Consider the following 16,105-nt stretch of genomic DNA (forward strand, 5'->3'; position numbering starts at 1 on the left):
TTAGGGTACCCCATCATTAGAAGCCAAAAGAGAAGCAAGTAAATGGCTTAAAAGTCAACAAGATTCCAACAAAAAATATGTAAGATAAACATTGACCACAGCAATTGTTGTCTTAATATATTGATTTTAACGCAAGTGTAAGCAACCTGGAAGAGAATAAGTCAATAAAAGAAACCTAAATGGAATATGATTCTACACAAATAGAAAGGTAAAATTATAGCATTGGTATTTGCTGGTTGCCACCAAAAAGCTGGAAAGAATATGGAAATGGAAAGTTTAAACAACAGTTTCCATAGTTATATAGCAATGAAGAGAAACCCTTCTCTGTAGTTTACTTTTTTATATTTCCTAAAACTTTGAAAGAAAACGAAGCAACAAGTTGCTTTTAGTTTGATGGGTATGAAATTGTTGATGAGAAGATAAATACAGAGAGACAGCCATATGAATATGTCCAAAGATAAAGGTGAAGAGGGCTGTGTCCATGCACTTTGATTGTCATTTGTTTTTATTTATAAATTTTGTTTTATTTTCATTTAATATTAAATATCTTTAAATGATCATAAATATCTGTTTTTGTAAGATCCTAGGAGTAAACTACGGCAGATATGTTTGTTTGCTGGAGTATTGACATTTACTTTGTCCAAGAGATGTAATTTATCAGTTTACACTCGTAATAAATAGTTTAATTTGAATCATGTATTATAAAAGTTATTTATGTATTGTTTTTAATTTATTTTATTTAATTTATAATATTAAAATATTAATAATAATTAGAACCCGTTAAATGGTCATAGTAATAAATGAGAATATAGTTCTTTCTAAAGGTCTTGAGTTAAATAATTATATCTAAAAGATATATATTATCGACAGATTAAAAAAAATTATTTCAAACTGTTAAAACGATATTGATATTTATTATAAAAACATTCTTTTTATTATTGCAACCTCATTGTAAATATTTAACAACATAAAAATTTGTTAGTTTGGAATTTATTAAAAGAAATTGGAAACCCAAAATTCCATAAGACATATAAAAGTGTAATTGTAGTCACCAAATGATTTAGATTTTTTTTAATACAAAGGGAGTCAATGGAATCATTGGGGATGCCGGGCGGGACAGGTATGGATACTTCTTTCCTCATCCTCATATCCACTTAATATTTTCACATCGACCACCTATCTATCACTTACGATGAGTAAAATTTTTAAATTTATACCCGCTCACGTGAATACATTCTCAAACCTACTTCTCAAATTCATATAATTTTTTTTTAAATTTTTATAAATTTGTGTAATTTTTTTGTACAAAAGCCATGAAATGAATTCAATGAAAAACTATCACCTACTTCTCACACAAGCAACCCTACATCATCATCAAATAGAATACTTGTTTCTCACGGTGACGGGACATTTACCATGCCGAACGATTCAAATCGCGGCTCTATTAAGTCTACTGGTTCATCATCAATGACACGCGAGCTGCTAGCATTGGAACTCAAAAGAACCAGCCTCTCCATACAGTACTCAGCAGGAAGGGTACCTATTTGGTTGCCGATGATTCCAATATCATTCGTGCCTGATGGCACTGAGCTCTCTGCTGACCTTGATGTTGTTGACATGTGGTCGTCTGTGTCGTACAAATCCTCGATTACGGTTTGATGTCTTTCAAGAAGAGCTTCATTCTTCATGTTATGGGTGGATGGCATCTGCGCAGTTAACGAACCATGCAACATTATTGGCAAGTGGCATACTCTTCCTAGTAGTTTCATTGAATTCTTATGTGATAGTCTACATTCTAAATGGATTTAAGAAGGTTACCTGGTAAAAGTTTACTGGAATATTTCTTCTTTTCGATTTATCAGGAGCAATAGTTAATAGAATTTGCACAACCTCGCTCATTGTTGGCCGAGTATCTGGGTCTAACAGTAGGCACTCCTTTGCTAGGTAAGCCATTACCTGCATCTCTTCTTCTGGAAAATTTCCTTTTAAACGCGAGTCGGGTAACTCCGAGCTTACTTGCTTACTATCTTGTAGACGAGAGGTAGCCTGAATGGCACAAAGTATAGACAAACAGATGATTTAGTTGCATTAAAAAAGAGGAGAAACAGTAACATGAAATGGCTACTTTACCCAGATAACAAGACTTTCTTCTCTATTGTTTGATTTATGGATGGGTTGCCGACCAGTGATCAGTTCCAGAAGAACTACACCGAAACTAAACACATCCGTCATAGGTGAGGCTTTCCCAAAAACTGAATATTCTGGGGCAAAATAACCAAAGGTTCCCTGCATTCTTGCTGGAGAACTCGAACAGCTGGGAAGTCCATCGGCTCTTAAACATTTGGCCATACCAAGATCAGTTATCTGAACATTTTCAATAATCAATATGTACATCAACTGGCGAGAAATGAACGTATGTTAGATGTCTAAAAGTAAATCATCCTCACTTTGGCTCTCCAGTTCTTATCCAGAAGAATATTTGTAGATTTTACATCTCTATGCAAAATTCTGGGAGCAGCTGCTTCGTGGAGATATTCCAAGCCCCTTGCAGCACCAATAGCAATCCTAACACGAGTTTCCCAGGACATGGTCTCCCCCGAAATTCCATCCAAACAATCCCTCAAATTACCATTAGGCATGTATTCGAATACCAGCAGTCTATCGGCATGTTTCCCACTGGATTCTGAACAGTAACCGAGCAAGGGCACCACGTGGCAGTGATGTAGCCTCGACAACAGCTCGACCTACACAAAGCAAAACTATAAAATAACTCATCGCGTTTTGAGAACAATGAGAGTTTTCATTAACCAAAAACCTTAAGACAAAATAAGCAAGTTGAGATTGTACCTCTGTTGAGAAGATGGAATCTGCATCAAGACCGCTACCTTGAATTTTAAGTCGCTTGACTGCAACAATTCTTCCATCCTTGAGCTGGCCTCGGTATACATAGCTACTTCCTCCAAGTCCTATTAGATTGGAATCAGAGAACTTATTGGTTGCATTTTCCAGTTCAGAGTACGAAAACTGGCAAATTGTTCCAAGCACAGTCCCCATTTTGTTCCAAAAAAGGAATGAAGCACTTTGAAAGCATCCTGAAAATAGACAACGTCATACATTACACGGACAAACTAAGTTCAGAATGAAGAAAGTAGTATGCAAGGTTAAACAACAAAATAAATCAAAATGGTCGAGCATTTGTAATTGAATCACAATTGAAAGCAAATGAAGTTTATCAAAGACGGGCAAATTATAACATGTTAAAGCTTCTATACCCTTAGTTTCTGACGCCGATGAAGTCTTGTGACTTATTAAGTTGGCAGCACTGTTGCAACTAGTTTCTTTATCTGACAAGAATACTTCCGGTCCAATGGGGCACTTTGGGCATTTGTCCTTTCGGTAGAAATAGCATGTTAACGAAGCAAGAAATGCCAACGTTGTGAGAATCACACAGAGTAAAAGAACAATCACAACAATTCTGTTAGCGTAGTTCTTTCTCACAGGCGTCTCAGGAAGGGATCCTGTCAAAATATAAAATTAAGTGCCACTGTATAAGCTCCTAATGGTTGATGGTATTTAAATATGATATGTATAGTTCACGATACATATATGTAACATCCTCAATACCGGGTTAGTGACTAAATTGAAAAACTTTAGAATTTATTGGCTAAAGTACATAAATTGAATAGTTCAGGGACTTATATTGAAAACTTTGTGTAGGACTAGATAGCAAAGGAGGAATAAAAGGGCAGAATGGTCAATTGGTAGAAAAGATAATTAATTTGAAAAGGATATATATTAACCACGTGGATTGAAGGAAGGAAAATATCAAACTCCAGAGAATTCTTCTTCTTCCTTCTTCCAGCCGTGAACCTCAAGCTTGTTAAGGTGAGTTTTATTGTAAGATGATTATTTGTGTAAATTAAGGGTGGTTTATGATCCTTAGATGATACTTAAGCTTAAGAAAGCTTAAGTTATCCTCAAATCAAGAGATGAAGGAGTTAGGAGAGATTAAAAATAAGGAGTCTTTAAATGAAATCTTAAAAAAGAGTTGATAAGTGGAATTTGAAACTAAATTTGACTTGTCAATAGTTGAATTAAAATATATGAAGTGATAGAATTGAAATTAGAACATGTTGAAAATTTGGTATGATTCTTGACTTCCACATAGAGAATAGAATTTTGAAGATAAAGATGTGTTAGATGAGTACAAATGAGTTTAAGTATGTGTACTTGAGTTAAAAGTAAGAGAGGGAATAAGAAATGAAGGATTTGAGTTGATAAGGGTAAATTTTCGGGTTTAAAAATGAAATCTGGGCTTTGAGTGTCGATACTGCTTCATCTAGTACCGATACTTCAAGAGGAAAACAACGATATTGGGTATAGGGGTATCGATACTAGTTGAACAACATCGATACCCTAATTTTGAATTTGACAAAGACATTCATGGGTATCGATATTGGGAAGGTAGTATCGATACCAAGGGTACCGATACCATAAGGATAGTATCGATACCATTTTTGAAATAAGAACTTCGAATGCAAAATGAGTATCGATACCCGGATTGGTATCGATACTACAACTAGGGAAGTATCGGTACCATACCTTGGGTACCGATACTACTTTAAATGGAAAATGAAATTAAACCTTTATTCTAGCTTAAGAAATTAAGGATTGAATCATGATAATTGGAATACTGATATGTATACAAAATGTATGATTGTGTAGATATCGAGCACAAGCAAGTTTCGGAACGAACACAGAGTTAAGATCGATCCAGAGAGAGAGAATCATAGAGGTGGAATTGGAAATTAAATTAGGCTAAGGTGAGTGCATACTGTAGGTATAATTCAATGGAAATAAGACTTGTGATAAGTCTATTTCCTATGTTAGTATTCATAAATCCAATAGTTATGAACATGCATACACGATGATCATTATAAATACATGCATAAGTTATATTTATATATGGGTATATGATTGGATAAATGATAGATCATTCATGTGAACATATTCAATTAACATATGTTATATGATATGAGATTGATGATCATATGCACATGTGATATGTGATAGAAGAAAAGACATTTGTGATTATAAGAGAATTGATATGAATACATGAATATATGAAGCATAATCATAGTGCTCATGTTATATGATATGAGAGCAATAGAGATAGTTGGCATGCCAAGAGTCGAGGGTTACATAGATCATTTGGGACGTATGACAGGTCATTCGGGACCTAGATTTCACATGTCACTCAGTGGATTCTTATATGAGCTGTGGTGACAGTATATGTGTGCACAACCTCAAAGTACTCGCATACCTTAAGGTCTCAGTAATGTACATTGGCTTATATAAGATATAAAAAATATTTACGAGCATATGCTAACATGTTATTATTGTTTACATTGAATCATATATGACATTATTAAATCATGAGACGATAAGTATAATTGCATGTTCATATTTATAGGAAATGCATTGTTATAGTTTTATGTCTCACTAAATCTACGACTTAACGTGTAAGTGTTTTACACGTAGATACTGAGAAGGAAGACGATCAAGCTTAGGATCAGCTGAACAACATACATCCACTCGAAGATCATATCAGAAGTAAATTCACAGTACGTATTTTGTTGTATTAAAAGTATTGGTATGTAGAAAAGTGTAATTTACATATGCTCTGATCAGTTTTGTAATATTTTGGTTGTACGTATGTAATTATTAACTTTATGTTAATGAAAACTTGAATTTTCATGATTTTTTATAAGTTTTAAAAGTTGTAAATAGTGGATGTGACACCTCATATTCGTATTCGGGTCGGTTACGAGTTGAGAGTGTTATATTTAATGGTATCAGAGCTACAGTTTAGCCGATTCTATGTATAAACTAGAGTCTAGAGTGTCTTTAAATGTGTACATGCCAACAAAATAGTGAGAACTTCTGGTCTGATAAGAGTAATAAATATGTTGTTATGCTAATAGAGTTATTTGGTTATATCTTATTAGATCTTCGGACACTATAGCTCTCGAAGTGAAGCGGGAGATGAGAGGCTAGCTAATAGTAGTAATTCACCTGTCCTAACCAGGCAAGGTGAAGAACATGCACCTTCTGGAGTGCCTGTGCAAGATCAAGATGTTTTCTTTAGGACGTTGGACGTTATCCTGACGCGTTTCTAACCTCTTTCTTCCTCAACTCAGAGGATGAATGTAGCTAAGAAGTTAAAAGGATTATGAGCTCCTGAGTTCAAAGGTGAAGCCGATGAAGGTCCTGTTACTGCGGACTTTTGGCTCAATGATGTCAAGATCATGTTAGAGGGACTCCACTGTTCTGATGTGAAGAAGCTAGATGGAGTGGTCTCCTTGCTCCGTGGGCAAACGAGAATTTGGTAGAGAAATGTCACTTTGAGGATGACCAGTAATCAGGTGACATGGTCTTTTTTTTCTCGAAGAGTTTAAAAATAAGTATATAAGAGATCAGTTCATCAAGCAAATGAAGCAAGAATTTTTGAATCTGAAGCAATGGAACCGCACTGTGTATGAGTATGAGTATGAGTGTGAGTTAAACAAGTTAAGTCGTTTTGCGGCTGAATTAATTCCAACAGAGAAGGATGCGTGTGAATGGTTTGTGGAGGGCTTGCGCCCAAGGTTAAAAGAGATGATGATCGTGTTGAACTTGTCCTCATTCCAAAAGGTAGTAAATCGTGCTAAAGCTCTAGAGAGAGCTCAGAATGAACGGTTTGGGGAACAAAGAGCTCAACCGTCTAAAACAACTGAGGCTTCATCAAGTTATGCACCACCCAAGAGAGGTAGAGATTCTGGTTTTTGATCTCAAGCGAGGTCTGAATCAGTGGCATCATCTGCTAGAGGATCAAATCAGATGAGAGCTAGACAGACTCAGTCAGTAAGGTTTGGTGAAGGAAGAGCAAAGCATAGACAATGTCAGACTTGTAGAAGATACCACACTGGGATATGTAGAGTAAAATCTAGAGCTTGTTTCCGATGTGGGAAACAGGACATTTCCTAAGAGATTGTCCATTAAGGACTGGAGAACCTGCACAGTCAGAGCGATCTTCTTCGATATCTCAGAGAGGACGTGGTAGAGGTAGAGGAATAAGTCAGCCAGAGTCATTTACTCAACAGGAAGTACGCTCCACTGCTCGAGTGTATAACCTCAAGACCAATGAAGATCGTGATGATCCAGAGATAATTGTAGGTACATTTCTACTGTATGATAAATGTGTTTTGGTATTGATTGATTCAGGGTCTACTTATTCATATGTTAGTAGTAAATTGGTGAGAGAATTGGAAATTCAATTAGAAGCTACTAGTAGTGATGTGATAGTGACAAATCCGTTAGGGCACAGTGCTCGGGTAAATAGAGTGTGTCGAGCGGGTAAATAGAGTGTGTCGAGGGTGTCTCACACGGATTCAGGGAATTGAATTCCCTATTAATTTGATGGAATTACCCTTTGACGAATTTGAGGTAATACTGTGAATGGATTAGTTATATCGTTATCACGCTAACGTTGATTGTAGAATGAAGAGGGAAACATTAATCAGTTCAGATGGATTTGAAGTAATAGTTTTCAGTGAAAGATGAAATCCATTGGCAAACGTTATATCGGTAATGTCAGCAAAGAAGTTATTGCTACAAGGATGTCAGGGTTTCATTGCTAATGTAATGGATACTAGAAACAAAGAGAAAGGGGTTGAAGAAATTTCCATAGTCCAAGAGTTTCCCGATGTTTTTCCTACAGAGTTGACAGGTTTACCTCCGGATAGAGAGGTGGAATTTTAGATTAAGATAATGTCTGGAACCGCGCCCATTGTAATGACACCATATAGGATGGCTCCAAAAGAGTTGCAAGAGCTAAAGATTCAGTTACAGGAATTGTTGGACAAAAGATTCATTAGACCAAGTGTATCGCCCTGGGGAGCTCCAGTGTTGTTCGTTAGAAAGAATGATGGGTCAATGCGTCTCTGCATTGACTATAGGCAGCTTAATAAGGTGACTATCAAGAATAGGTATCCTCTCCCAAGAATTGAATACTTGTTTGATCAATTAAAGGGAGCTTCGGTATTCTCGAAGATTGATTTACGTTCTGGTTAACATCAATTAAAGATTCAGGAGAAAGACATTCCGAAGACAGCTTTTAGAACGAGATATGGTCACTACAAGTTCATAGTTATGCATTTTGGAGTTACTAATACACCAGTTGTCTTTATGGATCTAATGAATAGAATATTTCAACTTTATCTGGACCAATTCGTAGTTGTATTCATCGATGACATATTGGTGTATTCGAAAACAAATGAACATAGTGCACATCTGAAGATAGTTTTGCAGATTCTAAGAGACAAGAAGTTATATGCCAAACTATCGAAATGTGAGTTCTGGTTGAATGAGGTAACATTCCTTGGACATGTTATTTCTGCCGAAAGAATTCGGGTGGATCCTCAAAAGATGAAAGTTATTCTTGAATGGGAGGTTCCAAAGAATGTATCTAAAGTTCGAAGTTTTCTGGGACTTGCAGGTTATTATCGAAGGTTTGTTAAGAACTTTTCGATGATAGCTTTACCTTTAACCAAGTTAAAGAAAAAAGATGTGGCATTCGATTGGACTCTTGAGTGTCAAGAAAGTTTTGAAACGTTAAAGAGAATTTTGAAAGGAGCTCCAGTATTGGTTCAACCTGAATCTGGTAAGAATTATGTGGTTTATAGTGACGCGTCCCATAATGGCTTGAGATGTGTGCTGATGCAAGAGTGCAAAGTGGTAGCATATGCATCAAGACAATTGAAACCAAGTGAAAAGAATTATCCAACTCATGATTTAGAAATGACTACAGTGGTGTTCACTCTCAAGATTTGACGTCACTACCTATATGGAGAACGTTGTTACTTGTATACGGATCACAAGAACTTAAAGTATTTGATGACTCAAAAGAGCTAAATTTGAGGCAAAGAATATGGTGGAATTCTTAAAAGATTATGATGTAATAATTGATTTCCATCCTAGAAAAGCTAATATGGTAGCAAATGCTTTAAGTAGAAAAATGTTTGCAGCCTTACGAGCTTTAGACGCCAGGTTTCTTTGAATGAAGATGGTGGTCTATGTGCAGAATTAAAGCTTAAACCAGCATGGCTGGATCGAATTAAAGAATTGCATAATAAAGATAACATGTGTTTGAAGAGATTGGAGCAAGTAAAGAATGAAGAGAATAAAGATTTCGAAATTAAGTCTGATGTGAATTTGTACTATAAAGGAAGAGTGGTAATTTCAGATGATGAGGAATTGAAGAAAGATCTTTTGGCAGAGGCTCACTACAGTCCATGGATAATGCACCCGGGTGGAAACAAGATGTATATGGATCTCAAAAGTTGATATTGGTAGCCGGGAATGAAAATGAATATTACGGAATTTGTGTCCAAGTGCTTAACTTGTCAGCAAGTCAAAGCTGAACATCAGGTTCTATAAGGACTATTGCAACCAATGTCTATTCCTCAGTGGAAATGGGAGAATGTAACGATTGATTTTGTGACAAGGTTGCCTTTGACTTCGAACAAAAGAGATTCTATTTGGGTGAAGTAACGATTATACGATTGCAACTAAGTCAGCTCATTTCTTTCCGGTACGAACTGATTTCTCCATGGATAAGCACGTTGAACTATATATTAGGGAGATTATACGATTGCATGGTGTACCAGTTTTAATTGTTTCTGATCGAGATCCTAGATTCACATCGAGGTTTTGGAAGGCATTGCATGGAGCGTTAGGAACTTGATTGAACTTTAGCACATCATTTCATCCTCAGACCGATGGAATATCCGAGTGGACTATCCAAATTCTAGAGGATATGTTGAGAGCCTGTATAATTGAGTTCAAAAGACCGTGGGAGAAATATTTGTCACTTGCTGAATTTGCTTACAACAATAGCTACCAGTCAAGCAACAAGATGGCTCCTTATGAGGCTCTATATGGGAGAAAGTGTCGTACGCCCTTAAACTGGTATGAGTTTAGAGACAGAGAAGTTCTTGGTCCTGAATTGATTCAAGAAGTGGAAGAGAAAGTTCAAGTAATTCAGAATAATTTGAAAGCGGCAGCTGATAGACAGAAATCATATGTGGATCTGAAGATGAAAGAAATAGAATTTCAAGTTTGAGATAAAGCATTCTTAAAGGTGTCTCCGTGTAAGAAAGTGTTGAGATTTGGAAGAAAAGGAAAACTTAGTCCTCGGTTTATTGGACCCTATGAGATCATCAAGAGAGTGGGACCAATGGCATACCAATTAGCTTTGTCACCTGAAATGGAGAAGATTCATGATGTTTTCCACGTTTCAATGCTTTGGAGATATAGGTCTTATCCCTCCCATATTGTAACACCCGAAGAGATAGAGGTTTAACCTGACCTGACTTATGAGAAGGAATCGACCCAAATATTAGCTCACGAGGTAAAACAACTAAGGAACAAGACTATTCCATTGGTCAAAGTATTGTGGAGGAATCACAAGGTAGAGGAAGCAACGTGAGAGTGTGAAGAGGACATGAGGAATCAGTACCCCCATCTCTTTGTGCAGAGAAAATTCGAGGACGAATTTTAAGGGGAAAGATTTGTAACATCCTCAATACTGGGTTAGTGACTAAATTGAAAAACTTCATAATTTAGTGGCTAAAGTAGATAAAGAGAATAGTTCATGGACTTATATTGAAAACTCTGTGTAGGACTAGGTAGCAAAGAAGGAGGAATAAAAGGGCAGAATGGTCAATTGGTAGAAAAGATAATCAATTTGAAAAAGGATATATATTAACCACGTGGATTGAAGGAAGGAAAATATCAAACTCCATAGAATTCTTCTTCTTCCTTCTTCCTTCTTCCAGCTGTGAACCTCTAGCTTGTTAAGGTGAGTTTTCTTGTAAGATGACTATTTGTGGAAATTAAGGGTGGTTTATGATCCTTAGATGATACTTAAGCTTAAGGAAAGCTTAAGTTACCTTCAAATCAAGAGATGAAGGAGTTAGGAGAGATTAAAGATAAGGAGTCTTTAAATGAAATCTTAGAAAAGAGTTGATTAGTGGAATTTGAAACTAAATTTGACTTGTCAATATTGAATTAAGAGATATAAAGTGATAGAATTGAAATTAGAAAATGTTAAAAATTTGGTATGATTCTTGACTTCCATATAGAGAATAGAATTTTGAAGATAAAGATGTGTTAGATGAGTACAAATGAGTTTAAGTATGTGTACTTGAGTTAAAAGTATGAGAGGGAATAAGAAATGAAGGATTTGAGTTGATAAGAGTAAATTTTAGGGTTTAAAAAAGAAATATGGGCTTTGAGTATCGGTACTACTTCATCCAGTACAAATACTTCAAGAGTAAAATATCGATATTGGGTATAGGGGTATCGATACTGGTTGAACAATATCGATATCATAAGTCTGAATTTGACAAAGGCATTCATGGGATATTGATACTGGGAAGGTAATATCGATACCAAGGGTACCGATACCATAAGGATAGTATCGGTACCATTTTTGAAACAAGAACTTCGAATGCAAATTGAGTATCCATACCCGAATTAGTATCGATACTACAACTAGGGAAGTATCGTACCATACCTTGGGTACCGATACTACAAAAAAAATGAAAAATGAAATTAAACCTTTCTTCTAGCTTAAGAAATTAAGGATTGAATCATGATAATTAAAATACTGATATGTATACAAAATGTATGATTATGTAGATATCGAGCACAAACAAGTTCCGGAACGAACACAGAGTTAGGATCGATCCAGAGAGAGAGAATCATAGAGGTAGAATTGGAAATTAAGTGAGGCTAAATTGAGTGCATACTATAGGTATAATTCAATGGAAACAAGACTTGTGATAAGTCTATTTCCTATGTTAGTATTCATAAATCCAATAGTTATGAACATGCATACATGATGATCATTATAAATACATGCATAAGTTATATTTATATATGGGTATATGCTTGGGTAAATGATAGATGATTCATGTGAACATATTCAATTAACATATGTTATATGTTATGAGATTGATGATCATATGCACATGTGATATGTGATAGAAGAAAATACATTTGTGATTATAAGAGAATTGATATGAATACATGAATATATGAAGCATAATCATAGTACCCATGTTATATGATATGAGAGCAATAGATATAGTTAGCATGCCAAGAGTCGAGGGTTACATAAGTCCTTCGGGACGTATGACAGGTCATTCGGGACATAGATGAAGTCCTTCGGGACATAGATTTCACATGCCACTCAATAGATTCTTATATGAGCTGTGGTGACAGCATATGTGTGCACAACTTCAAAGTACTCGCATACCTTAAGTTCTCAGTAATGTACATGGGCTTATATAAGATATAAAGAATATTTACATGAGCATATGCTAACATGTTATTATTGTTTACATTGAATCATATATGACATTATTGAATCATGAGACGATAAGTATAATTGCATGTTCATATTTATAGGAAATGCATTGTTATAGTTTTATGCCTCACTAAGTCTATGACTTAGCGTGTAAGTGTTTTACACGTAGATACTGAGAAGCAAGACGATCAAGCTTAGGATCAGCAGAACAACATACATCCACTAGAAGATCAGATCAGAAGTAAATTTACAGTATGTATTTTGTTGTATTAAAAGTGTTGGTATGTAGAAAAGTGTAATTTACATATGCTCTGATCAGTTTTGTAATATTTTGGTCATACTTATGTAATTAGTAACTTTATGTTAATGAAAACTTGAATTTTCATGATTTTTTATAAGCTTTAAAAGTTTTGAATAGTCGATGTGACACCTCGGATTCGTATCCGGGTCGATTACGGGTTGGGGTGTTATAATATAGCTGTTGACCTATCAAATTCTTCAAAAAACAAGAAATATAGTTGGAGTTGGAAGAAAATACCAGCAGTGCAATTGCAGGCAGTAAAACAGGTAGTATCATGATTGTTGAAGGCTACTTTGGGGAATCCATCAGTAGCACACATACAATTCCACCTATCTCCATTTGGTTCAACTGCCACATAGGATCCACGCAATTTGATGTTTTAAATACAAAAAGATAGTAATAGCTCCACAAAATGCTGGACAATAAAGCATGAAGCATCTTCAACACGAAAATACTGCAACGAAGTCTACTTTTGAGACTTCATAGTAGTTAAAGAGAATAAAAGTAGAGCAAAGTTACACGAAAGTAGTTTAAAGATTCAGAAATGTTCTACCGAAATAATATCGCATACCTGGCCTGCAATCACAGGATCTAGAACAGTTAGATTTAAGAACATCACTTTGTTTTCCAGGATACAAGGAAGAGCATGTGCATGTCCAGTTTCTTGTGCCAGATGTATTGGAAAGCTCATCTGTCATTTAATGATCACAAGGACATTTCAGCTATGTAGCGGTTGTAAAAATAGCAAGCACAAACTTGGGGATGTCAAAGGTAAACTTTATTGTGAAGAAATCTTCAAGCAAAACAACTCTAGAAAACAGAGAGAGAAGACTCACCACAAAGACCTTGCTGAATCCAAATCAAGGTAACAAGACAAGCAAGTACAACTTCCATTTCAAGCTTCATTTAGTCCAATCTGAACACTAAGCTGTTGAGATGAATAATATCTAGTTATTTGTACATTTCCAGAACATGCACTGCTTCAACAAAGTAGATATTGAACATGCAAGTCAAAGCAATGTAACTGAAAACAATGAGAGGACTAGATCGGTATATCCGAATTTTAATTCTTAGCCAAAAAGCTAAAACCAGAAGAATTACTTTGTCAAAATGACATGAGCGGATTCCCTTTAATATGCAAAATCCCGAGTTATTACAAAATGGTAAGACTCGAGCTTTGCTCAGTTTGATGAAAACCCTCAAATTTTACCGGAAAACATAATCTAAGTATCGAATTAGATTCGCCTGATGTATCTCAGAAGCATGACAAACATGAAGTAATGAATTCCAACACCAGATATAACAATGAAAAGAAAGAAACTCCAAAATTACATGCATAATACAGTAGATATATAAACCTTCATTAGGAGGCAGAGGGGTACAGTTCGAGCAAACTTCCCTGATCTTAAATGCCTCCAATCTGCCATAACAAGGGGAAAATGAGAACAAAAAGGCGGAAAATTCATCTTAAACTAAGTAAACACGATGCCCTTACATTCATATCCAAACTCTAGTATGAAGGCAAGAATATCAGAAAAGCAAATAAACATATGATGATGGCTACTGTAAAATTCATGGTTGGCCAACAAATCTACAGCTGCTAATTCTAATTCTTTAATCCTCCCCCAAGGCAGTCAAGTAAAGCAAGAAAGGAACAAGTAATACCGTGTTGAAATACAGTCAGTACCACTGTACCAGTATTTTTCTCACCTAAATCATATAGCAAACTTCAAAATGTTGATTGGTATCTATCTACAGTCCTAGAGACGGCACAACTGAAGAAAAGTAATGAAAAAGGCTGAAGCATATAAGTGTCCAAAAAGGCAAGAAACACATTAAAACTTACCTAATTAGCAGCTGTTATTAAAGTATAGTTACTTCAAATATTAAATGCACATGGTCTACATGACACCGATTGATTTTTCAAAATAACAGCATCTAAGACTTTCTTCCCTCCACTCCAGAAACAACTGCATTAATGGGGTAGAAGGGCCACCTACCTAACCAGAATTCAACAGACCACTTCACTCCACGGTTGAAATTAAGCTTCTTTTAGACCAAAACAATCATCCAAACTAAAGAGAAAGTACCCCAAAAAAACTATAATTTCAAAACTAGGTATTAATAAACTAGAGAGCAAGAGCATAAGAAACTATAAGAAGAACGGATAATTCATTATATTCTTAAACTGGAAACAAACAAAGGAGGGAAAAGAAGAAAGGTGCCAAATTTTTCAATCAGGTGAGACATAGAACAGCACAATTAAGAAAAAGAGACAAAGATTGATGGTGTTTTGAATATATATAAAAGCATTTAAAAAATGGAATACATAGTGAGCCAAACCCATCACCACCTCTCTGAAAGCTATCCATTTGCCAACACGAAAATGACTCCCCAACCATTTTAGGATTAATGGGTTCTTTGTAAAAATTAAAAAGAAGCCAATGAAGTTTAGAACTTTGCAAATTTTGGGAATAGCTACAAAGTTTATATAAACCGTTGGATCAAAGAATGTCAATCATTATGATCTCATTGTTCATTTTATTAATTAGATACTTTATAAGAAGATTGGGAGATATATATATATATATATATATCATCATTTTAGGTTGGAAATCTAAATTCTAAATGATATTAGGATAATAAATTCTAAATGAGATTAGGATAATAATTACACATTAACAGTGTAAGATTATCAAGGAATAGTATTACTGTGAATGTTATATTTTGTGTTTGGTTGGTTTAACATGAATGTAAGATTACTTTATTTGGTTAAAAGAATAAAAAATTAATGGAATGTATATTTAACCAAATTGTCCTTATTATATATTTGTTTTTTTAACAAGATGAATTATACTATAATATTACTATAAAATATTTATATATTTTCTTTAAAAAATTTAAATTCATAAAATTTATATAAATTTTTTTACAAAATTAAAAATATAAAAAGGTTTAATAAAAGGGTAAAATTTTATTTTAACCCCTGAACTTCATATAAAATTTTAATTATAGATTTTTTTTGTAAATCTAAAATAGTATAAGGATAAATTTATAATTTAACATTCATAGAATTTTTATTATTCAATGACAGAATAATGATATTTTTAAAAAAAATTAAAAACATTTTAATCTAAAACGCCGGTAATCTAACAATACCTAAAGGAATGAAATAATAACATTACCGATAATAACATTCTCAATCAACCAAACGATGAATATAGATTCCATTCACGGGTAATCTCAAGTGTAATAACTAAAAAGAAGCAAAAGCTAAAAAGTCATTAAGAAATCACCAAAGTTTGGCCCACCTAAACCAATCTGCTTTGAGAAAATAATGGCTTTAATGTGCTTTAGGGGCAAAAGGTCTTATATTTAGTGTATTGTGAGTA

General features: G+C 34.7%; 1 protein-coding gene across 2 annotated transcripts; it reads right to left on the reverse strand.

The window, feature by feature from the left end:
• Positions 1 to 1,321: 1,321 nt before the first annotated feature.
• LOC120164853 (receptor-like serine/threonine-protein kinase NCRK) lies at positions 1,322 to 14,939 on the reverse strand. 2 transcript variants are annotated; one of them, XM_039174494.1, is made up of 11 exons: positions 14,714 to 14,939; positions 14,072 to 14,133; positions 13,550 to 13,641; positions 13,285 to 13,404; positions 12,951 to 13,061; positions 3,273 to 3,518; positions 2,848 to 3,092; positions 2,448 to 2,744; positions 2,131 to 2,364; positions 1,819 to 2,046; positions 1,322 to 1,706 (listed from the first exon to the last, which is right to left on the reverse strand). In XM_039174494.1, the coding sequence occupies exons 3-11, from the start codon at positions 13,617 to 13,619 to the stop codon at positions 1,395 to 1,397; spliced, it is 1,863 nt and encodes a 620-aa protein (XP_039030425.1). In that variant the 5' UTR covers positions 13,620 to 13,641; positions 14,072 to 14,133; positions 14,714 to 14,939; the 3' UTR covers positions 1,322 to 1,394. The 2 variants fall into 2 exon arrangements, with proteins under 2 accessions (XP_039030425.1, XP_039030424.1); XM_039174493.1 differs by lacking the exon at positions 14,714 to 14,939 and adding an exon at positions 14,424 to 14,508.
• Between the last annotated feature and the right edge of the window lie 1,166 nt (positions 14,940 to 16,105).

This window comes from Hibiscus syriacus, unplaced genomic scaffold, assembly GCF_006381635.1.
Source record: "Hibiscus syriacus cultivar Baekdansim isolate YM2019G1 unplaced genomic scaffold, ASM638163v2 tig00111543_pilon, whole genome shotgun sequence".
In the NCBI taxonomy this organism is placed as follows: Eukaryota; Viridiplantae; Streptophyta; class Magnoliopsida; order Malvales; family Malvaceae; genus Hibiscus; species Hibiscus syriacus.